This window comes from Gopherus evgoodei, chromosome 2 (genome assembly GCF_007399415.2).
Source record: "Gopherus evgoodei ecotype Sinaloan lineage chromosome 2, rGopEvg1_v1.p, whole genome shotgun sequence".
Lineage (NCBI taxonomy): Eukaryota > Metazoa > Chordata > Testudines > Testudinidae > Gopherus > Gopherus evgoodei.
Genome location: NC_044323.1, coordinates 94,071,848 through 94,097,331, shown reverse-complemented (window position 1 = coordinate 94,097,331; position 25,484 = coordinate 94,071,848). Strand labels below are relative to the sequence as shown.

At 39.8% G+C, this 25,484-nt stretch overlaps 1 protein-coding gene across 1 annotated transcript; it reads left to right on the top strand.

Annotated features, from left to right (window-relative positions):
* On the top strand, window positions 1-24,028 carry LOC115646003 (mediator of RNA polymerase II transcription subunit 1-like). The gene is made up of 11 exons (XM_030551390.1): window positions 1-98; window positions 1,547-1,631; window positions 2,232-2,286; window positions 2,710-2,842; window positions 4,158-4,186; window positions 6,570-6,644; window positions 15,389-15,494; window positions 20,349-20,544; window positions 20,914-21,009; window positions 21,502-21,610; window positions 23,150-24,028. The coding sequence occupies exons 1-11, from the start codon at window positions 27-29 to the stop codon at window positions 23,397-23,399; spliced, it is 1,206 nt and encodes a 401-aa protein (XP_030407250.1). The 5' UTR covers window positions 1-26; the 3' UTR covers window positions 23,400-24,028.
* The last annotated feature ends 1,456 nt before the right edge of the window (window positions 24,029-25,484 follow it).

Below are 25,484 nucleotides of genomic sequence, written 5' to 3'. Positions count from 1 at the left end.
TGAAACTTATTTCAATAAATGCTTTAATGGACAAGCTGCATCTAAAATATGCACAAAAACCCTGGATTGAAACTCTGAAACTTGTACGTCTTTGCATGGTAAGAAATATCAGCAAGTTTGTTGGCAGCTGGATAAGATGAGGGTCTTTGACCAAAGGGCAAACAACAGAAAAGTCTCTAATCTGAAATTTTTCTGGGACTTTTTTTTTTTTAAGGTAAAGCTTTTTCATGGAGCTTTCTTACACCTATGAAAGCCTGATTTCTGTTTCTTAGAATTGACGTGGATACCTTAAAACCACGCAGGGAGTTGCTTTCCATTAACAATGTTAGGCCAAATGCAGGCCTTGTTTGATAATCTTAGCAATTTTCATAATACTTCTTAAGGGCTTGAGGCCTTCTCAGTTTTTGACTTCAGTGGGAGTTGGCCTCAGTAAAGAATGACTGAGCCCGAAGGTTGTGACCCCACAAAGACTTAGACACACCCTTAACTCTGCAATGTGAATAGTCCCAGTTAAGCATGTGCATAAATCATTGCTGGCTTAGCACCTACGTAAGGCACTCAGGATTGGCCATTCATGGGGGACTGCGGGTCAGCTGGGAGGCTCCTACTTAGATTATCTTTTATAATTTTAACTTTTAAGGTACTAGTCATTTTGGTTCTCCACGTTGGTTACTCTATTTAAGTGTCTCCTTGTATAAACAATGGTGGCTCCAGCACAGTCATGAATACTGCCTAGAAAGAACAAATCACATTTGTGTCCATGTCCTCCTATACCCTTTATTACTATTTAACTAAAATACCCACTTAACAAAAATGGGAACATAATTTTGCTGATTGATTTTGGAGGTCTTTAGACAGTGCCTGCCAGCAAGGAGGCTTGGAGGTCCTAATTTCTATTTAATGTCACATTTTCAGATAGGACTCGGCCCTGATCCTGTAAATGCTTACGCAAATGAGTCCTTAGTTACTGCTCATTCATTTTTTACTCAGACACACTCTTCCTGAAGCCAAGAACTCAATAAAGACTTCTGGATTGGCCCCTAGGAAGCCTGGTGAAAGTAGTTCAGATTATCAAACAAGGCCTGAATTTGACCCAAAGAGTTTATGGATAGCAGTCCCTTTGCTATTTTAAGTACTTAGACTACAAGCTCTCTGTTCTGTTTGTACAGCACCTAATATAGTGGGGTCCTGCTCCACAGCTTGGGCTCGTAGGTGCTATGGTAATACAAATAATTTAAAAAAGCTGTATGTCAATTACTACAGTGTTAAGAGTTTCAGCCTATTTAATTCAGTGGGATTACTCTAGAGCTGGGTATTATTATTACTTTTACACACGAGTAACTTTATGAATAAGAGTTTGCAGAATTGGAGCTGTGGTGAACTGCTTTCACCTCCATGTGAAATTACAGAATTCCTTTTGGAGTGAAATAGCTGCTGCTTTTATTTTGGATTGGGTTTGAATCTTCCTAATTCATACACAGAATCCAGTTTCTTTTTAACTGGTGATGTTTGCAATTTATCTTTTTTTCCTCCCATATTGTGCTAGGATAAACTACCTCGAGGTTCTGTTAGTGTTACCCCACATCATCCTTTACTCTCTTGCTTGGAGAAGATACAGAGAACTTTAAATGGTAACAAGATGCAAGAAAATTCATAATCCATCATTGAACGTTCCATGCAATTGCCTGTATCAGGATGGAGGGAATGTAGGAGGAGTGGTGGTTGACTGGGCACGACCTCGATTAGAGGGTTCCAATCAGGATTAAGATTCTATTGTGCTAGAAACTGTATAAACACAGAGGGTAGACGTTATCTCTTGTATTATCTATACTAGTATAATCAGGGGTCGGCAATCTTTCAGAAGTGGTGCGCTGAGTCTCATTTATTCACTCTAATTTAAGGTTTCGTATGCCAGTAATACATTTTAACGTTTTTAGAAGGTCTCTTTCTCTAAGTCTATAATGTATCACTAAACTATTGTTGTTGTATGTAAAGTAAATAAGGTTTTAAAAATGAAGCTTCATTTAAAATTAAATTAAAATGCAGAGCCCCCCAGATCGATGGCCAGGACCTGGGCAGTGTGAGTGCCACTGAAAATCGGCTCACATGCTGCCTTGAGCACATGTGCCATAGGTTGCCTGTCCCTGAGTTAAATCGTACTTTCTGAAGCAAAATAATTGCCATTTTTTCTAGTACATTGAAATCTGATTTAAATAATTTCCCCTTTTCAGCTAAATCTTTGTCTACTGTGATGAGCAGATTGGAATTTTTATCCAAACAAAGGGGGTAAGTTTGTTTATGCATTAAATGTAAATTAAACGAACTACCTCAAATCCAGTGAGAATTACCATATGGATGATTTAACATTTTGTGAACTTTCTTGGATTGACCTTCTAATGGGCTGTGTTATGTAGAACAAAAAGAGGATATGTAACTGTTTCCTCTTAATGAGTTATTTGTGGCATTCTTAGAAGTGGTTGTTCTGGTGGAAGCCATGCAAAGACTAAGGTAAATATTTGCTAAATACTATTAATAATGCAAATCAAAGAAGAGAAGACCAAAAGTACATTCTCTGGTTGGATAGTTATCAGATGCTAAGCCAAGGAACAGCTATCTTAGAGCAGTGAACATTTCCAAATAAAATAAACTGGCCTTCTTTCTTCACACAACAAGACTTCCAGGTAGACGATGCTTCTTCCTTTTCTGTAGGTTGAAACTTCACATAAGCCCCAATGGAACAGCTTGCTATTTAACATCAGACATGTTCTATGTAGAAGTTCAGTTGGAGAAAGATGGAAAGGTGATAGATGTAAAATTGGCTCACCCTGGAGAAGCTCCTGTGGTAAAGTTGATCTGTTTTTTTGTTTGGTTGGTTGGTTATCATGCTCCTTGTGTAACAAAACATAATCTTGTTTCTTATGGCTCTTTTTTCTGAAAGTGACTCATAATGGGATCCTTGTAACTGGCTGGAAAAACACCAACTAAGATACTTCTCTGCTATTGAACAAACTTCAATTTGACTGTTACACTAGCTGGCATAAATATACCTGTATACCTAAATGTATTGATAATGATTCTCTAGTTCCTAGAAGACAAGAGTCCACATAGCAATTGGTACTTGGAATCCTTTTTAGCATTTTAAATGACAGTGATTCAACAGGTAAGCAGGCTGAGCTATTCTCCTAGTTAGATAATGGTTTTTGTACTGCGTTTTACATCTTCAGAGTACTATAATGTGTTGTAGGGCGCTCTTGTGAGTTGTTGTTTGTTAAAATTCTACCACCAAGCATAAGGGAAGAGTGGGATGATTTCTCTGCTTCTTACTTCCTCTTTAAATATTGCTACATCCAGACCTTCCACCAGGTATCTATTCCTTCTTAAAGCCCTACAAAAGTTGAACACTTATGTACAACATACTAAATATATTCCTCAGGTGCTAAACATTCCAGTAAAGTGCAGTTTAATATGTATTCCCAGAGGGGATATTTTAATTATTGTTATGAGGATTTCTCAGCCATCTTCAATACACATGCACACATTCCTGCTAATCGGGATTATTACAGGGAAGTCTCTTTTTCTGGGAGTCCCTTGTTAAAATATTAATAACATCACTGTGTACTAAAAGCATTGGTGCTGCTGTTTATTATTAGGTGAAACAACTTGGTGGGTAAAGTGGAGAAGCTTGTGCTGCCAGTGCTGTTATTCTGTGGCTAAACGGAAGTGTGGAGGACTTCAGGGCAGTCAGCCCAAAAATCTGAAAATAATACAAATTAACTCAAAATAAACCGGAACAAATGTGTCTAGCAAGGAAAATCTGTCATTTATGTTGGGTTATCTTATTAAGAATGGAAGTACATATTCAGAGAACCTCGCCACAATCACTCACTCGTGCAAAACTGTCAAATGGATTTTAGAAATAACTTATTTGATAAATTCTATCTTGGGTAGCTGTCAGTCACACAGCCACTCTCTTTTCCCAGTATTCTCATATTAAGAGTTTGGCATAACTAACTATATAATATTTTGATTTCTGGAAGGAAATTTTATTGAGTGAAATGAAGAATGTTGTCACCAGTAAAATGTTTACAGAGGTGCTAGGAAGGGTGCTAGGAAAGTCTGACCTTTTAATTAATTTTATTTTTTATTTTTTTCTCTAGGTTTGTGATGATCTAGTGCAGTTTCTAAGGTATAGACTTGCTTAGAATTCCTTGGCTGATTGGAAGGAAATTATTTAATAGTCTTGAACCTATTTTGAAAATAATTTTGGAAACATTTAAGTTAGCATTGTATTTTAAAGGGAATAGTACAAGAGTTTTTTCTCTTCTAAACAACCTAATATCAGGAAGCTACATATTGCTGAAAACTTGAGATATATATATTTAGAGAGAGAGAGAGAGAGAGAGATGTATGTATGAAACCAGAAAGTGATTGTTTTTAATTTCCTCTTTCTTCTTATCAATGTCCTTGTTTAAACATATCTATAGTAAAAATATTAAAAAATCAGCCCTAATGCTTCATATTGGAGGACTTTTTTGTTTTTAATTCTTTATAGTCTGTAAACTAAAGGGGAGGAAATATAAACACAGCTTAGAAAATAACTGCAGGCAAAAGGTATATTTACTTCTGGAGTAACTGCTTGTGTAAGCAGATGCGGCTCCATTAAATTCAACAATGTGTATTGGCTCTTTCTATCAGTTGAACACATGTAATGTATGTTTATCTTATAAGGACTGCAGGACTGCATAACACAATTTAAACCTTTCTTTATTAAAGAGTGGACAATACATATAAAATAGTACAAACTATGGTTTTTGGCTAGTAATGAAACATGGATTCTTAAAATGATTTTCCAAATATTATTGCTACGTAGATTAGCTTTTGTTGTATTCAGACCCTGAACTGACACTCCCTCGATTTTTATTTTTTTCTTCTTTCTTCTTTCTTCAGTTCTTCATCAATCTTCTACTGTGGCAGAATAATCTTTTTCTTTTTCATAATGTGAAGGGAGAAAGGGTTTTCACATTCCCACTAGTGATATTTCTAGAGAATGTTGTGCAATGGATTTAAAAATTCTTACTGCCAAATATGTCTTGACCTGTCTAAACATTTCCTGTTCCAAAAGTGACCTTCATTTTAAAGACCAGCTGAAAAGCTCATTAGATATTTATAACAAACTTAAAACAAATTTGGTCAACTGCTCTTTCCAATGAGTATATTTCAGTGGCTGGGGTATCTCACATAAGGATTTTTTTGTTTTTTTTCTGGAATAAAAAGGACAAGGATGGGTAGGAAATGGACAGACATATCCTTTGTCTTCCTTCTACCTGGGAGCCTGCATTGCACATTGGGCATCTTAAATACTATTTGTCTCAAACTGAACGATTAGTATCTCTAATTTCATACATATAGCTAGTTGAGTTCAAAACTTTCTTTTCTCACTCACTCACCTTTGGTGGCGGTAGTAGTACCTTTATAAAGTGCATCAAATGTTTTGCTCCTAATTATGATCTTAAAAGGTAATGATGTGTAGTTACAATATGTAGTGATAAGGGGGAAAGTACACTAAACCACCCCGTTAGAGTATGCCATTCAATCTAACTCCATCTCAGATATTCATTACTTTATGGTCTTTAATTGGCTAATGGTGGACCCTGTTAAGTAGTATTACATTTAATACTTCATTTTTATAACATCTTACATTTGTGGGCCTCAAACCACTAGTGAAATAAGATTAACAAATGTGCCTGTGAAGTACAGAAGTATTGCTATCCCCATGTTTTAGATGGGGAAAACTGAGGCAGAGATAAAATAAATGGTTTATGTAAGTTTCTGGTTGGAGAGAGAATTTGGTTTGGTGGTGAAATCAGGAGATTTAGAGTCATATTCCTGGCCCTAATGCTGACTTTGTGTATCCTTGGGGAAGTTGCTTATTCTCTGTGTTTCAATTTACCCATTCAGACTGTTTAAAAGTTTGTCTATTTCACAGTGGTGTTAGGAGATATAGTGTGAATAGAGAACCTGGAGATCTTTTGATGAAAGAACTATCTATGGGTTTATTGTATTATGGGGGAGTGTTAGTACACGACTAACTGTATTGAAATGTCAAGAAGTGATGTTTCTAGCTGATAAGTTACATTTCCAGCTGTCAGATACATATACCATGCCTGTTGATTGCTTTCAGTGATGCATACTTAAGTAATGTCATATTTAATTGCATTGCTTTGTGCTTGAGTCAAGACTTCACATTTCCTGATATATTCTTAAAAAGTCTTAACGTTGTGAAATGCCAAATATTACAACCAGGTTTACGTCACTGTCTCTATGCACTGTATGAAATATTTCCACCTCCCTATATAAAGCTGTATGGTGTGTTTCATTCATCTTTAGGTATTTTGGCTGTAATAATTGTTCTTTATTGTTAGGATGAAGAATTATGATGCCTTTGGAAAGATTCTAGATGGCCTGTCAAATCTGTATCAAATTCCAGGAAATAGGTTGTATCTCTTAAATATAATTAGCTTTTATTTGTCAAATATTTAATTCTTAATAATCTGTATTTTCTTTCCTAGTGACATGAAAGCTAAGGTATATCTTGCCTTGCAGTCTTTGGAAAAAGATCTCTATTCAATGTCCCTTCTGTACAGGTAATCTTGAGTACATAGGGCCTTTGGTTTTATTTTATTTATTTATTTTGCAATATGAAATTATGAAAGTGGTATAATAGAATTGCTCACAGCAGTATACATGGATATTGGGTTTTCTCCCAGTGGGAAGCCAGAAATCTTTGCCATGGTGCCAACTTCCCTTGGGGACCTCAGGAGGTCATCTAGTCCAACCTCCTGCTCAAAGCAGGACCAACTAAATCATCCTAGCTGGGGCTTTGTCAATCTCGGCTTTAAAAACCTCTAAGGATGGAGATTCCAGTACCTCTCTAGGTAACCCATTCCAGTGTTTCACCACCCTCCTAGTGAAATAGTTTTTCCTTATATCCAACCTAGACCTCCCACATTGTAACTTGAGAGCTTTGCTTCTTGTTCTGTCACCACTGAGAGCAGCCTACCTCCATCCTCTTTGGAATCCCCCTTCAGGTAGTTGAAGGCTGCTATCAAATCCCTCCTCACTCTCTTCTCTTCTGCAGACTAAATTAGCCCAGTACCCTTAGCTTCTCCTCATAAGTCATGTGCCCCAGCCCCCTAATCATTTTCGTTGCCCTCCGCTGGACTCTTTCCAATTTGTCCACATCCTTTCTGTAGTGGGAAGGGGGGCGGGCCCAAAACTGGACACAATACTCCAGATGTGGTCTCACCAGTGCCGATCTGCTGGCAATGTTTCTACTAATGCAGTTCAATATGCCATTAGCCTTCTTGGCAGCAAGGGCACACTGTTGACTTGTATCCAGCTTCTTGTTCATTGTAGACGGCAGGTTCTTTTCTGCAGAACTGCCATTTAGCCAGTTGGTCCCCAGCCTGTAGCAGTGCATGGGATTCTTCCATCCTAAGTGCAGGATTCTGCACTTGACCTTGTTTAACCTCATCAGATTTATTTTGGCCGAATCCTCCAATTTGTCTAGGTCACGCTGGACCCTATCCTTACCCTCCAGTGTATCTACTTCTCCCCCCCTAGTTTAGTGTCATCTATGAACTAGCTGAGGGTGCAATCCATCCCATCATCCAGATGATTAATGAAGATGTTGAACAAAACCAACCCCTGGGGCACTTTACTTGATACCAGCTGCCAACTAGACATAGAGCCTAGTGGTGTAGCCAGGTTTTAAGTGTAGGGGGAGCAAACATAAAAAAGGTGCCCTCCTTTGGCTCCTCCTCTGGCCATGCCTCCCTTGGCTCCTCCCGTTTCCCCCCCAGATTAACTCTGGACTGGCTCAGGACTCCTGTGGGCTTCCTGGGTGGTGCGAATACCCCCCCACCTCCACCCCACCAGGTCCCAGGAGAGCCTCTCCTGCCCAGCGCGCTCTGCAGGTATCCCTCGCTGGGCTGTGTGGACTGGCCCCACCTGCGGGGTCCTGTCCCCCTTGCCCCAGACTCCAGGCTCCTGTGCCGTGCCAGGGCCCCGCCCCATCCAGACAGCATGGCCTGCGCCCCAGCCCTGCGGGCCCAGCCCCGGGGAGCCCCTCACCCGGACCCCCCAGTTAAAGGCACCGGACCCCCCCCAGCTCACCTTCCGTCCTGCGCTGCCGCCTGTCCCCGGCCTGCTCCTGGCGCTTGGTGCGCTTCATACGGGACTTGCCAGCCAGGTGGCCTTAAAGGCACAGGGGCCCTTTCGCCTTCCCCTGCGCGCCACATTAGCAAGGGGTGGGGTGGGGCAGGAGCCCTTGGCTGCCGAGCCCTGAGCCGAGGAGCCGGCCCCCTCGCTCCTCTGGCCGCGTCTGCCGCCCCCCTGTGGCTCCTCCAGCTGTGCTGCTGGCAGCACCGGCCAGCAGGCGCCGCTTCCGCGCCTGCCGCCCCACGGCTCCTCCGGCCATGCTGCCGCCAGCGCTGGCCCAGCAGGTGCAGCTTTTTGAAAACATGCTGAGGAGAAGCGGCTGCTTCCGCTGAACCCCGCTAGCTATGCTACTGATCGAGCCGTTGATAACTACCCGTTGAGCCCGACGATCTAGCCAGCTTTCTGTTCTCCTTCCTTTTGTAGTTGGATTTGCTTTCTTTATTGGTCCCAGCGGTGGGTGCATGCCTACACAACTGGCAGTTCTAGCAGATGTGTGGGGATGTGGTCATCTGATTGCCTATAAGCGAGGAAGACTCTTCTCCCGTCTGCCTATGCTCAGTAAAGAGTTTGTAAACCACATTTGTAAACCCTCACGGCCAAAGCCTAGCCTTGGCTAGTGAAGATTACTTCTTGTGACAGAATATTGGCATTTCTATCCAAACTTCTTGCTCAGTGTTGTAACAAGAAGGCTTATGGTTGTAATTACAGGTACCATCTCATTATTCTTGGGTTCACCTCTTTCATTACATTCAGTCAGTGCAAGGGGCCATGATCGGTAACTAATGTGAATTGGTTTCTTAGGAGCTAGTACTATGGTCTCTCTCTCGCTCACTTGCCAGCCAAGCCTTCCTTTTGTATCACCAAGTATACCCTCTTGTGAGGAAAGTTTCCAACTGATGTATGCTATCAGGTGTCCTTCTCCATCTACCTCTTGGGAAGGGATTACCTCTAGTCCTGCCTCTGATGCATCTGTTTGCAATATGAATTGCTTCTTGAAGTTTGGAAATACAACACTTGGTGTCTGTAGAGTATGTCCTTTCACTCTTGAAAGGCCCTTTCCCAGGTGGGCACCCATAAAACCTGTCTTAGGGGTTGTCCCTGGTTAGATCAGTTAGCGGAACTGCTATGTTGGTGAAATGTGGTATGAACTGGCAGTAGAAGCCAGCTATACCTAAGGAGGCCCAGACTTGTCTTTTGGAAGCGAGGGTCTTGTATGCCTGTAAGGCATGAATCTTATCCACCAATGGTCAGATTTGTTGTCTGCCAGCCATGTGCCCTAGATAACAGGCTTCCTGTTTTCTTATTGGGCATTTAACGGGGTTAGCCATTAACATGGCTTCCCTCAGGGACTGGAGAATGGAGGCTTCCTTATTCAGATGGGAATCCCAATTCTTGCTATAAATGACTGTCATTCAAGTACCCTACCACATCAACTGTTGAAAAGTAGCTACTTTCCTATGTAATCTGGAGGGTGTTGTCTTAAAATGAAATATGCCAAGCAGCACAGAAAAGCTGTCTTCTCCTGAGAGTCCGGCCTTAAGGGGATCTGCTAGTACTCCTTCATAAAATCCAAAGTGGTAATGTACTAGGTTTCTCCCAACCAGTATAAGAGTTCATCTACCATGGGGTAGGCATCAGATTTTGGAACTGCATTCACCTCTGTGAAGTCTACACAGAAATGCAGTGAGCAGACCGGCTTTAGAATCAGCACAATAGGACTCCTCGAGTCACTTTTTGGAATTCCGCTATTACCCCAAGTTCTAACATGGTCTTGAGCTCTTTCTTGATGGTTCCCCTCAATTTGTTGGGGATTGGTCAGAGCCCTGCCTGTATTACTTTAACAGGTTCTATATTAATGTGATGGTGGGCCATGGACGTCTTTGCGGGGTGATGCTGAAAATACTTTTGAAAAAGCGGCCACCAGTTGGAATGCCTGTTCCTTTTGGTTTAGGCTCTTTGAGGGGCACTGCGCTTTTTTTTTTTTTTTTAGGTAGTCATTAATTTAGGGTACCAATTCTGGTTCCTCAGCATGATGGAAGAGGTTTTCCCTGGCTCTCCAGGGATTCAGCAAATTTATGTGGTAAACTTTTTCCTTTTTCCTTTCCCGCCCCTTCTCTCCCCCCTCCCCCCCAGTTGTCTGACTAAATAGTCCATTGTTCTTACCTTCTTTATCACCTTATAGAGACCTTGCCACTTGGCCATTCACTTTGATTTAGAGCTTGGAAGTAATAGTAGAACTCTGTTGCCTGGCTGGGAGGCATGCATTTGTGCCCCTTTCTCATAATGTAGTTGTTATTGTGCCTATGCTTCTCTGAGGTTTTCTCTAGCCTATGCCCCATAACCTCCAATCGCTCCCATAACTTGAAGACATAATTGTACTATATTTTTCGCTCTTAGAGCCTGGCTTTTCCATGTTTCCCATACCAGGTCTCGTATGCCTCTTGCCGGTTACCCAGATAGCAATTTGCTTGGTAATGCTTGAGGTATTTCCTTGATGGTGGAGAGGGGGGTCAAGAGTAGTTGGTCCCAATGTCGAGGGCCTGGATAATTAATTTCTTGAGCATTCTCCTGAGCATCTGATTAAATGTTTCCACTAGGCCATCCGTCTGCAGATGGTATACAGATGAGAGTAATGCTTTGACTTTCAGTAGTTCCCAGACCTCTTTGATCAGCCAGGATGTGAAATTTGTTCCCTGCTCTGTCAGGATCTCTTTGGGAATCTCTACCTGTGTGGAGACAGGGATAGTCTTGGCATTTGTTCACCGTAGTGGCATGGCTTCCAGTATTTGGTGGTATAGTCCACAATAACAAGTATATGTTGGTGTCCAAAGATGCTCTTCTGTAGAGGATCTATAAGCAGAGCCAGTGCTAGGCATAAGTAGATTAAGCAAATTGCTTTGGGCCCCAAGCATCTTAAGGGGGTCCCCTGAACTTGACTGTTTTAGTATTTTGCATGTTGGCAGGGCAAACATTCCTGTTTAGGGCCCCCAATAGATTAGCAGAGGCTCTGCCTATAAGATCAATTCCTACTCATTCAAATGAGGTCTCCACCAAAGGAAGGGATACTAATAGAGCCTGCTGGACTCACTTAGTGGCCACTAATTTAGCATTTGGGGTATGATGCACAGAAATTCTTGACTTCTTTAAGGACCCCTGGCCAAGAGTATCAGGCCAGAATCCTAGAATGTGTCTTGTCCTTTCCAAGATGTCCCGCACATGGGGTGCGTGAGCTAAATTTAGACGCTTGCGATGATATACCTGGGGTATTAGTAGTTGTGTCCATATCTCCTGCACTTGCTTGTCCTGATCTATGCAATACAACAAGTCTGCCTCAAAGGCAAAATGGGGGGGTATTCCTGTGTCCACAGGGGATCCACCCTTTCATAGTCTATCAATGCTACTTGTTGTCGATAGCAGTAACAGATTATCGAGTCTGTCTTTTGTCTTCTAGCAGCTGGGAAGGAAGCATCCTCCTTCCAACTTTCACTGCTTAAAATGATGGGTTCTGCTATTTCAGGGAAATCTTACCCACAGACCCTGAGAGGGCTGCCTGTAACCTATCCTGTCCAGAAACCAGTCAGCTGCCTGTGTTCTCCTGTGGTTTACGCAATAAGGCCATCCTGACTTGTTCATAGTTCTGGGCACTGCATCGTCTAGCCCCCAGTATACTGCCTGGATGTCTCCAATGAGGAATGGAGCAAGCTGATTGCCCATGGGGCTGGGGGTGATTGAGAGGCCATGGCCACCCTTTCAAAAATTACCAAGAATGACTCTTGGTCATCGTTTGTTAACATTGTGGAAAGTGTCTGGACTGGAATGGCTCCCTGAAGTATGGGAGACACATTTCCTCTATGGGCGGAGCCCTGAGTAGCAGCAGTTGGTACTAGTTCTGCCATCTGTTCAAACAGCTGTTGCTGTGTCTGCTGCTGTTTTGCTTGTGAGTCAGCCAGCCATTGCTGGAGCTGATTTACCTCCATAGCTCTTCTGCATGTGTGTATATAAATATAACTTCTAAAAAATAAAAATAAAAAAGCTTCCTCCTTCTGCAAGGACAGTTGAGGTCAGTCCCCAATTCTGGTACCACATTGTTTGCTGCCCTTGGTGTAGTCTCTCTAAGGGTTCCAGCTTTTTTCGAACTGGTCTCCTTCAATTTGCCTCTCATTAGGCCTTTCCATAAATTAACCTAAATTAAGTCTATCAGCCGTTAAACTCTAGGTTTGCAGTTGTCTTTTGCCTCCTTTGTCCAGTTTCTTAGGGGCAGCCTGGTGTGAGACTTTTGCACCTCTGCTATCTCAGACCTTTCTGCCTCCATTTTCCTCTCTGTTCTTCCTCTTTTATAGCTGGGCTTGTTTTCTTTGTTGGCTCACTTGTGGATTCATACCTTGGTAACTGCGCGGGGGTATGGACAGCCTGATTGCCTGTAAACAGGGAAGTTTCTTCTCCCCTCTGCCGATGCACAGTTACAGTATGTGGTTTGTAAACTACAAATGGGCATTCTGAAATGAAGACCGATCCTCAGCTGGTTTAAGCTCCACTGATTTTGAAAACAAAGTGATTTATGCCAGCTTAATATGTGGCTCAGTATTTAGCGAAATGGGGTTGCAAATTTATTCATATTAAAATTGCACTGTATCTCACAAATAGGTACCCTGTTGCTGTCCCAATGCATAACTTGTCTTTGTCCAGTTCTCAGACTTGCATATCTGAGAGAATGGTCATTTCTTTTTGAGCTAACATGCCATGTCCTCACTAGTCACAAATCTGTCAGCAAATATCCTGAGCAGTTAACTGTGAATTGATGAGTAAGCTATTTGTACAGCTGAGTAGATCTTTCAGCCTGTTACCATTTTGCAATTCATTATTTAATACTTGCACTGTATGTGGATTGATGTGTGTGAGTCTCATTTGAGTTCCAGTTTATCCAAGTCACTTAATCATACTTCCTCCTACCTTGCCCTTGCATTAGTCTGTGTCTGTCATTCCAGTATTTTCATCACCTCTCCCTTTAGATCCAGGGATGTACAAAACCAAAACATGTCAAATTTTAAATATGCAGCAAGCCTAGACAAGGGAGCAGAGTGGGCCCCAGCTGAAGCTGAAAATCCAAGCATTGAGACTGTGCATGATGCCACTGAGAGACGTAGGGTAGTAGTGAGTTGCCTGAGAGAGAATTTCTGAAAACTACCATAGAACTGCACAAAACCTAAAGCCAAGGCAATGAAAAGAGAAGAGAGAATATTTAATAGAATGAAATGGCTTTATATTGATTTAAATAGCACTGTTACTCTAGAACCACTGATCAGTGTGTATTTTGTAAAAAAATTAGAACACAGGATGTAAACAGAGTTACTGAAGTACTTCATGGAAAAGCAGGACACCTTGTGCAAAGAACTGGAGGTAATTTTTTTTTGTTTTTGTTTAGATTTATAAAAACAAACCCCAACTTGAGTAAACAGTGTGCTCACAGCAAAGATTCTTCAGTACTGAGCTGCATCATTGGCTATATTTATTATTTGTATTGAAGTAATGTTTGACAGGGGTTCTGTATTACAGGCACTGTACGTTTACTGTAATGAAAAGATGCTCTGGGGACCACAGAGCTAGCAGTATATTCCAGCAGCCTGATTATCATACCATCTTAAAAACAGTGATAGTAACTTTCTGATGTCATTTGGGGAATTTTGGGAGTAACTATGAGACTCACCATAGTTGCAAAAGAGATACTGTTGCTTGCCTAAAAGGGGGACTAACTTGAACCGATGGATTTTAGCATCTTGTTCTAGATCATCGTAGATTGTAGTCAACAGGGGCCTTGGGCTTTAACTCTCAGAATTCAGACATTTTCATAAAATGTATCTTCAATACATACTTTTGCTATACTGAGCCATATGAAAGTCCCTCGTCTATGTATTATTGTTTTCTTTCCTCCCCGGGGAAGATGAGTCAATTTAAGAAACTTTGTCTATTTCTGTATTCCAGTTGGATGTTCTTTCCAAATTCTAACATTTAAATACTAGTATTAAGAAAACAGATTAAAATATTGCTAAATTAAGTCTTTTTTCAAGTTTGAATATGAGGCGATGTAACAACTGAAGTATAATATAACTTTCAAAAGGTTAGATTAAATTGATTCTATACATTTTACTCATTGATATTTTAGCAGTAAAATACAATTCAACACTAGACTTGAAAATTACTTACAAATAAATATATTATATATAATTTTGAGTTTTTACATTTGCACCCAGTTCTCTCAAGGATTTTTTTTTTTGTATTGCCAGCTCAAAATTGATAATGTTTTGTAGTAAGCAATTGTAATTTTTAATTCTACTTCAGGAACCCCTATGAACATTGAATATTATCTATCTCCCTATCAAGTTCTGGAAGAAGAGCTGAATCCTGGTAAAAATGGATAAGCAGTAAAGATTAAAATAGTGTTAGCTTATTTTTTGACCTGGAATTGACTTTTTACAATTGTAGTCTGAAAAGAATCCAGTGTAGTTAAAGTGTGAACTCGCATAGTGAAGTAACTATCTTTCTACAATACAAGTTCCCTTTCTAGCAGAAGGTCGCTAAATGGAATTGAAAACAATTTAAGGTTTCACTGCATCCAAGTTCATATGCAAGATAGTTCCTTGTAAGTGGAACAACTAGAATGACATTTCTGTATCTTTTGGTTCTTCATGATTGGCACTAAGATGGGAACAAATTAATTTGTAAACTGCTTGTTTAACAGTCCAAAAGATGCATACACTTGATGCACTTATTTAGTGCAGGGACATGATGATTCAGGAAACTGGAGACTTTGCCACTTCCAGGTTGCTGGTACTAATTAAGACTAGCATGGTAGCAACCAAATATCATTCAGTGACCTGTGTGAAATGGAACTGGTGGTCCTTTGGTCCTTAATGAAGACATGTTCATGTCACAAAAGAGCATCAGCTATGATGGTCAAACTGGCATCTTTGGCAATTTGGGTTGAAGTAATCATCGGCTAGATGATGATGGAGATCTTGCATTGTAGCTGTCTAGGTTGTGCCTGCACTATAGATAACTGGAAGACACCAGGCCTTCTAGTCTGGCACCTTTCACCAGCACTACGTTCATCTATATTTTCATAAAGGGGGAAAAAATGCACTGACTCATACCTGTCTTCTCTCTTCCTCAGGCTCCCAAGTATGTGGAACCAAAGTATTTGTAACTGTTGGAAGTTCAAACACAACACACAAACTTCCCATTTCTCCGTTAATTGTGGATTCTCAGGCAGGAGATGGGTGAGATTCAAAGGCACTATTGACATTTCTGAACATATAAATGGACTTTCAAATCATTGGTATTAAACCCTGACATCATTTGTATTGATCCTATGATCATATCACAGAGGTGCAAACCCACTGTTAGACAAGAGCAACACTACTGTATTGATGGCATTATCCCTCTTGGGAATACTCTGCATAATCAGATGACTGTTTTTCAAAAAAAGTTTAAAATTATGTCCAAGTTCATATTAACTGTGAATTCCATGGGATCATAAATCTTAAAATCAGAAAGGACCAATGATACAATTGTGTCTAACCTCCTGTACAGCATAGACCATAGAACTTCATCCAGTAATTCCTGCATCAAGCCCCTAACTTTAAATTGAATTAGGGTATATCAATTAAGTGTATTGTAATTAAACTGTGTAATATTTTAAACTGTTTGCATGACCACTCCTAGGGCAGCATCATTTAATCTGATTGTCTGAACAGGTAATACAAGGGGTAGGCTTGAGGGGAAACTCCCCTCTTACCCTCACTGAAAATGAACCATAGTGCACTAATTTATCGCTAGAATCCTTTTATATTGCTCTGTCTTTGTGGCTCACCTTCCTTCTCTATCAGTCTTCACATAGACTTTGCTTTATGACATCTAGTCTACACTTGCATTTTCCAGAAGGAGATTTTTCTTGAGGTGGGAAGAGAATCATCTATACCATGTGTGTCTTCATTTTACCCTGGGGACTAAGAATCCTTGTCACACCAGTGTCGTCTTTAACAAGCTTGCCTTTCTACCCTTTTTTCCTCAGCAGCCCTACTTTTTTACCGCTGACTGATGAACTCAGCATGGATTTGTCAGCTTGCTTTTTCTTGTCGTTTCATCGGCCTTTTCCTATGTCCTCATCCAGTATTCAAGAGATACAGAAGTTTACAGGCATGTTTAATTATCTGTAAGATTAACTATTTTTGAGTATTCTACATAGCTTGTTTCCTTTTTACCTCCCTCATACTAATTTTGCAGGAGATGCGTCCAGATTTTCTACTTTCTCTGTGAAAGAAAATCCTCTGATTAGTATTCCTATCAGCTCAGATGTGATTAGCACATTATTAATGTGCTATCATGTAAATGTGACCTGACATTGGAAAATAATATGCAGAGGACCAAGAATAGAAATGACAATATAAGGAGGAAGGATAGTCTTGTGAGTAAGGCACTGGACTGGGACATGAGAAATCAGGATTTAATATGAAACTATGATAGACTTCCTGTGTGATCCTGGTCAAGTTTCTGTGCCTCAATTCCCAATCTGTAAAATGGGGGTATACACTTTCCTATCTTCTTTATGATGACTGTTTGTAAAAATTGAACAAATATTTTCCATGTCTCATTAATAACTACAAATCAGTTCAGAAATACTAATCTAAAAATGACCTGGCTTTAGGAATTCCAATTGATGGACTGAAGCTAGCTTCTCTTCATGCATTGATTGTTCAATTTACCTTTAATGATGAGTACAAGGAAGATCTGGCCATGAATAATTCTTGTTTCTTTGTGGTATGTATGTTCTGACTTTTGATTTTGCTCTTATTCTTTGTCTGCATTTATGTGGTTAACTAAACACTTTTTGTCTATCCGTAAGCAATGCCAGTATTCAGGAATCCTGACTTAACTGAATGCCCATCGGGGAGTATATTATTCCAATTTTTTTAACTCTGTCAATCTCCTTACTTTTAAATAATTAAAGGCAATTTGACACCTTTATAAAGGTGATAAAGGAGACGTTGTTTTGTGTATAGTAACTGGAGTCCTATGAATTGTATGTGGGTGGTGGTGGTTTTTAAAGCATTTACCCTAAATAAATTTGTCTACCACTTTCCCTGTAATTCCTTCAGAAGCAGAATTTGTTAGTGACTGGTCTCAAATCTGAGATTCTCTAGTATATCCAAGATGCTTCCCAGCTAGATTTTCAGTTTTAAATTCTTTAGCATAGATCATGTCACTCCATTTTAAATCTGATTAAAAATAGAATTCCCTACTGCATAACAGTAAGAGTAGTGAATTTACTGTTTGTTATAGTCTTTATTACAATGAGTGGCAGAAAGAAGAGTGTAAAAAAAAAATAGTCACTCCTATAGTTAATCTGATTATACATAAATTTAACTGATTTCTGTGGAGTTTTTTGTTTTGTTTTTTGGTACATAGTGGTTAAAAACAATAGTTTCATAGTTAGTATTATGATAGCTCCTAGACTGAGGCTATTTTACATATTTAGAAATTACTTGAAAATAACCTAAACATAAATTTTAAAGACTGGTGTAAGATGTTGGCAGGACAGCCCTGGCAGGTGAAAGCCACTGTTTATCTACAAAGCAGTGGTAGGGCAAATTTCCCACATCTGCTTTTCTAGCATTCCTTAATTCTGAAAGTGGGAGGGGGATGAGGCAGTTGGAGAAGAGGACACTTGCTCTACAGTTAACAGGGATAACTACATGACCCATGTAGTTCTTGGGCTCTGCCATGTGGCTGTTTTGCAGTGCGAGTTTATAATATGATAGCTGCAACTGAGACCCACCAAAGTCCTCCTCTTTAGAGGCCACTACATATCCATTAGATGGAAATCAATTATCCAGCACAGCTCTGTAGAGATTATGGGTGAGAGACTCTGTAGTTTACTAGCAGTGCTCTAAGGCATCCAGTTTCCTACCAAGTGATAATTTTACACGTTCAAGAATGAAACTTTATTTTCTGGAAAAATAAGCTTATTAAATTAAGTGCTGAACTTTTTGGTGCTTAAACAGGGAGGGTCTCTCTCCCCCCCACCCGCCCCCTGGACACACTGGTAAAATTCTACACCTGCCTCTGCCCAATTGCTCCTTAATATGCACTCAATTAAGTGCCCTGCCCTGCTCTTAAAGCAACAGCTCCCATTTGACCAAGACAGAAACAATAAGGTTATGTCTAGACAGCAAATGGTGTGATTGTAGTGTGGGTAACAATAGTGAAGACATGGCAGCACAGACTTCAGTGCAGCAACCCAAGTAAGTGTCCATGGTCTCCAGAGGGCTTGTGCTAAGGTGGGCTAAGCTGCTGCATGTTCACTACCACTCTTACCTATGCTAGTGTGGATTTTCCTATGCTCGCTACAATCATACCTTCACTTGCTGCACAAATATATTCTAAAATTACATTAAAACAAATATCGCATCTAAATAAACTTCCAAATATGTTTTGCAAAATAAAATTGCTTCAGCAATTATTCCAAAGTCCTTGCACTAAAAAGATATCACCCTTTTCCTCCTCAAATGTGTAACTAGGTGGGTTTGAACCCACACCCTTTGTAGCTGCCCATAAACCTCTTCTAATTTAGCTGTAGGAGCAATCAGTGGCAGAAACAAGTTATTTGGTAGTTGGACCACCCCTAGGTTGTAGATGCAATACGTGCTCTGCCAATTGGTTACACAACTATTTGTGAGACTGTATGGAACAGTGGTGTGACCGGGGTCCTAGTGGGGAGCCAGCTGTGATCACTTAATTAGGGTGAACTGCAGAGAATGGGGCAGACAATCCCCATAAAGCTGGCGGATATTCCAATACTTAGATTTACTAAGCCAGCATAAAACAGCTTATTTATTACCTTCCTGGTTACTCAGAAGTCCAAACAACACAGTTCCCTTAAAGTGATCCAGCCTCAGGCCTCCCTGCAGATACCCACATCAAATATGATGAAAATTTCTGTAAATCTTATTTCATCATATAAAAGAAAAGGTTCTACCAATCCCAAAGGATCAGACATATTACCTCCTATGTAACTGAATATTCCAGATCAGTTTATAGTCCAATGTCCAAATATCATATTCAGGATGTACCAGCATAACTGGGACTTCAGTCTTTTGACTCAAACTTCCCCTGAAGAAGCCTAAGCAGAACTGAGATGACAGAATCAGGACTCAAAGATCTTTTATACAATTTCATGTCTTTTGATAAGCTGGAGTTCAAAAGGTAACTAGCATGACTTTGAAGGAGGGCAATCATTGGTACTTGACAATAGAATTAACATAAGGCAATTTGCTATTTCTTCCACCATTCAGAAATTATTTGCTATACATTTTAAAGAGAGATGACTACAGAGATATCCCGTCTTTACAATTCATTTAAATGCTAGGATTTTCTTTTGAACTCTTATCAGAATGAAGCATAGACAGGGACTGTTGATTACATTGTCTGCCCTACTCATACATATGTAAATACACAAAAACACAAACATTATCTCCTCACATGTCTTTTGGGGTTTGTTTATTTTGCAGGATGTTTAACCCTTTTTCTAGCCATGCGTCACAACTGGTTATCAGGATTCCTGACTCTGGGAAAAGTGTTGTCAAGAGATAACACAGCTAAGCACATTCCTTCTGAAAGGCAGTATGAGATTAGGGTCTGTTGAGTGAGAGCACTCTGTTCACGGCTTGGCCTGAAATATCCTCTTTCTGTTTTATCTCTCTAATGACTGAATGATACTAGCTTCTCCTAAATTAAAGGTAAAAGGCTGTTAATTTCACTATGACCTTCACCACCCTTATTAACAGCCCTCACAAGAATAACTGAGACTAGAACTCACGGTCTCTTGGCATGCAGCTCAGTGCAGATCATCCTGTGTTGAAAGGTATTTTGCAGGAGAGGGGCTTGGTCTCAGTTGACTCAGTTTCTGAGTGATATTTTCATTGAGGTGTGGACAGGGATTTCAGACTTGACAAATGTGTGCTCTACAAAAGACTTTTTTGATACCAGATCTATTGTAACATTCTGGTATCAAGACTAGCCATCTTGCCTTTCCAAGTTTCCATTCCTCACAAAAATAGGTATGTCTTCGTCAGTCTCTTCCAGATTGCCCGAAGCACAGTTATTTCATAAATAAGGGCTCAGAGAAATCAGGTATGACAGGAGCCCTGGTCAGTAAAATTCCATTTACCCATCCAAAGTGTGTGCCTGCTATAATTGAGATTCTTCGTCATCAAGTGGCATATAACACTCTTATTGGCAGCTGTGTCTCGGAGAACATTATAAACGAAGGTAAATTGTATGTTATGAAGTACAGTGTGTTTCTCTAATAGTCTACTGATTTGTTTTGTATTTGCAAGTTGGATATCACCAGTACAGCAGGTGCATTCTCCAAATCCATTGCTATTTACAAATTGTTTGAAATGACTAAATTCTTATCAGCATCCTTAGTTTTTTGTGTAGGGCTCTCTGTAGGTTAAATATTTTGAGTAGCACACCCATGTCTGACCCAATACTTAGTTTCCAGAGGCACAAACTGAACTGCAGAGTGACAATAATTAGATTCTGAGTTGTCAGCGTTTGAATGGCTAGTGTGTAATTCACTTAAGTGGGGCTAAGTTTAAATAAACCAAGTTATTAAATAAAGTTACTGCCTTACAGATTGCTCAGAGCTGCTTTATTTTGAAGTGTCTCCACAAAAGGGCACTAGCTTTTCCATCTCATTCCAGCATCCTATGGGGGAGAGTTTAGCCTGTGGTAAGTGTGGAATATTCAACACTATTTCTTTGTATCACATTTAAAAATATCTTTGTTCTATCAAGACATGGGTTTCAATTGTACTGTGAATCTCATTCTTCCTAAACTTTACTCTTCTGCATGTTTATGTATATAAATAAACAGGAAATTCTTTGTTAAGGTTGCCCAGTTCAAAACAAAAAGTCAGGAAATGTAGCAGAATTAAGGCTCTAGTTCTGCAATGCATTGAACACGGGTATACTGACACTGCAATACGCCCATGGGGCCCCACTGAAATCAGTGGGATGGGGCCTTATAGTTCCTACAGCAATAGTAATTGAGCTATATGAGCACATTCTGTTTATTATGGTAAATATAACCATTAATATTTAATGTTACATGTCTTAATTTCCATACTTGGATCAAAGGTAAATACTCAGGGGTTATAAATAATATCGCTAGACCTTTGTAAACACACACAATTTTGAAATGTCCATATTTTTTCCTATTCAGTGGTAGCTGATGTCTTGAGCTCCAGACAAATCAGATGCAGTCTTCATACACATCCTCAAGATGTAACTTTAAATTGCTGCAATGACTTTATCACAAGAGTCATGGAGCGGTAAGTGTTCTATTCTAAAATGTTTGGGTCACACCTAAATTGTCTATTAATGGCGGTAATTTTTATGCATATTCAGAAATAGTAAAAACTACCATCCCTATGATCAAATGAACTTGTTTATTAAAAAGTTACAAAACAAAAGATTCTTTGCATTGACTAACGTATATTTTAGTTCTCAAAGAAAGGTGTCACTTTTCTTTGCATATCATATTTATTCATTTGCCCAATTTGAATGAGTGATATATATGTTGTGTCTGCAACTAAGACTTTTTTTTACAGTAGGAAGTGAAAAAACATTTTGAAAGATATTCCTTTTTATCCTCTTAAAAGAGGCCCAATGCTCAGCTGTAGATACATCTGCTTAGTCACAACCGGTACAGCAGAAGTAGCTGCAGTGCAAGTTTTCCCATGCTGTCTTAGCATCATGTGCCTACTGTGTTCTAGAGGGCACCACCTCTGGGGAGTGAGCAATTCATTTTCCATGTCTATTCAGTTCTTCCCATCTCTACTGAGATGAGGGGTCCAAATTGTGTGGGGCTGCTGTGGAATGAACATGCATACACTGAGTGGACTGGGACCACAAATTCACTTCATCCAGGTCAATAAACAGTTGTCCAATTGGCAGTAAATTGGATGTAGGCTGGACTTGAACCATGAATTTAAGCAACAAGATATGGAAAACTGCTGCTGCAGCTAGAGCATTGTACATTTTGGGCTCCTGCTATTGCTAATTCTGCTTCAGCTGAACTAGTACCATAGGCGCTAACTTCTGCTGGCGCCGATAGGTGCTCAACCCCCTGCCCCCGTCCCCATTCCAACCCCTTCCCCAAATCCCCACCCCACATCTTTCCCGCCTCCTCCCCGAGCTTGCTGTTTCTGCTTCTCCCCCCTCCCTCCCAGAGCTTGTTACGCCGCGAACAGCTGTTTTGCAGTGGCAAGCGCTGGGAGGAGACTCAGGAATGTGGCATGCTCAGGGCAAGAGGCGGAGGTGAGCTGAGCTGGGGCAGGGAGCTTGGCTGCTGGTTGGTGCAATTTTTCCCCGGGTGCTCTAGCCCCGGAGCACCCACGGAGTTAGTGCCTATGAGTGGTACAGATGGTAGAAACACCCTTTTTTTGGTAAAAAGGCCGTAATGTGGATAAGAAGTCAGGACTGAGGCACTGTATTCTTTTAAAACTTCATACAAAGCATGAGAATGATCTAAAAACTTTAGTTTTCTAATTGTAAGATGAATGCTGTCAACTTAAGCTCTCATTAAAAGTAAAATCCTAAATCCCAAACTTGGAACTATCTAAGGGGAAATCCTAAATTTTTTTTTTTTTTACCAAGGCTTTCATGCAGTCCTCAGGATATCTAAGAATGAGAAGCCATATTAGCTAACTGAAGAGTTACACTAAGATAATTCGATTCAATAATCCGTATTTTCCCACAGAAAGATGGATCACTTCAGCAAGCTAGTCTGCGCTTTTTTTTTTTTACAGTGACTGAGACTGAGTGGTTAACATAGTGAATAATGTTCTCAACTCCTTTTCCTCCCTCAGTTGTATGTCTGTCCCTCTAGTCATGAGAGCTATTTTCAAGAATTCTGTCACAATGAAAGTTGATGGTGAAATACAAAATATGGAAGTTACCTCTGAGCAAAATCCTGAAGTGACCTGCAAGCAAACTGCGTCTTCTAACAGTACCGGAGCAAATATTTCTGGAGCCAGCATGCAAAATTCATGTGATGGCATAGAGGCAAGCAGCTCCATGGCCAGTATTGAGTGTGAGATTTGTGATGTATCAGTATAACTAAAGCAAATACTCATCTGATGTTTACTGTGGTTCCATGTCACTTTTTTGTAGTGTGATCAATCAATAGATATTCTCAAGAAACAGTAGAGGAGAACTTGGCAAGATCAATACTTCAGTCTAGCAGGATTTCCTCTTAGAATTAAATATTTTTAACCCTGCATGTTGCTAAATACAAAAAAAACCTAATACTTTTTTGAGAATATAAATACAAATTTGAAAAGTCAAATTATCACTATTGTAGCAACCTTAATTTAACCCATAATGCATATATGGGCATGTAGTTATTTAGGTTTTTGTTGGTGGTTAAATATTTTTAGGTGTACATATAACATGCAATGTGGCCAAGTTATATTGCTGTAACCTTAAGATTTTGTTTTCTTTGTGCGGTTCCATTTATTAAACCATAATGTTGCATTAACATTTTTTTTTAAATGTAATTGAAAAATTTGTAAGAAAGGTGGAAGGGGAAAAGAACTATTGTTTGAAACAGTCTGCTAGTAAGCTATTTTGTGCACAAATGCAATTTGATGCAAATGAGTTTTGACTTATTTATTTGCACCATTCCCCATGTTAATTTCACTCAAAAGTGGAACCGTGTAGTAAATTAAAAGCTTTGCCTCCTCCTGTATGGTTTAATGTCCTCTTTTTGCAAAAAGAATTCTGGGTAACAGGGGGGCATGGATAATACAGGTGTGTAATAGATGGCTGTGTAATTTTTTAGTTTTAAATTCTGCCCCATGACTTGTATTCATGAAGGATTAGCCTACTATTAGGCTTGAAAACTTAAACTTCAGTTGTTGGAGTACAAAAATGTTATAGCAGAATTATGGTGAGTGTCTCTCCCTTTTTCTTTTTTTAACTACTTTTAAATCCACTGAATGCAGGTGGTAAGCAAACCATCCAAATTTGTTTTTGGTCTCTGACTAAACATGCTTTCAACCAGATGAAAACTTATGTAGTGGCAACTTAAAACAGGAATAGATAGTGAGAAGTCCTCCTCAGCATTCTTGTCTTGTAGGTGCTAGAATTGATTTATATAGTGATAAATGTGCATAAGACAGTACTGAACAAATGAATACTGACTTACTAAACAAAACCAGACTTCATGCCCAGAAGAATTTGCAGTCAGCTTAAACAAGATCAACAACAGAAAGTGACAAATGCAGTGTGTTAGGATAAATAAGGAGACAGCCATAAGAAATGTGGCTGATTATGGGAGTAGTGTGTAGAAAATTGTGGCTAATATGCCTGTGACACACAGACCCCTTGGCACAGAGTCCCCTGTTCAACTAGTCTCAGACCTGACAAACTTACCACACCAAATATACTGCTTACAGGTATTTGTCCATAAAAAGTAAAATGTAAGGTCTAAGTTGCATGCTTTCAATAATGTTTATAATCACATCATGCTGTGAGTACACGTAATATTTAAGCACTAAATATAACTAACTGGAAACAGCTGATGGAGCAGGAAAGCATTCTTTGAAGCCTGACTGTGATCAATCATGTCTCAGTAGAAAAGGCAGGGGAATGAATAACAGATATGGTAACTTTATAAGAGCTTTAGTAGAGGGGCAAGGCCAAGTCAGATTTCAGGGAAACTGGTATGCAAGGCAGTAGGAGCAGAAAGCACCTTATACAAGTTTAAAGAGGGGGAAAGAATGGCAACTGCATTTTAAAAAAGAATCTTATGGTGCACTATAAGGTTTTTTTTATTGAATTAAATATTAATGAGTTAACAAGGCCTACAATGAGGCTAAAATTTCCATCCACAAAGGACTCTGGTCCTGTGATAACCTTGTTACAATATTCTAGCTTCCATTTTGGCTTTCCCCTAAAATGTAGAATAAACCTTTTTTCATTTTTGTTACCTGGTATATTTAATGCCTTAAAGATCTGCAACTCTGGCCTGGTCTACACTACGAGTTTATATTGAATTTAGCAGTGTTAAATCGCATTAACCCTGCACATGTCCACACAACAAAGCCCTTTATATCGATATAGAGGGCTCTTAATATCGAAATCTGTACTTCTCCCCATCGAGGGGAGTAGCACTGAAATTGGTATTGCCATTTCGGATTA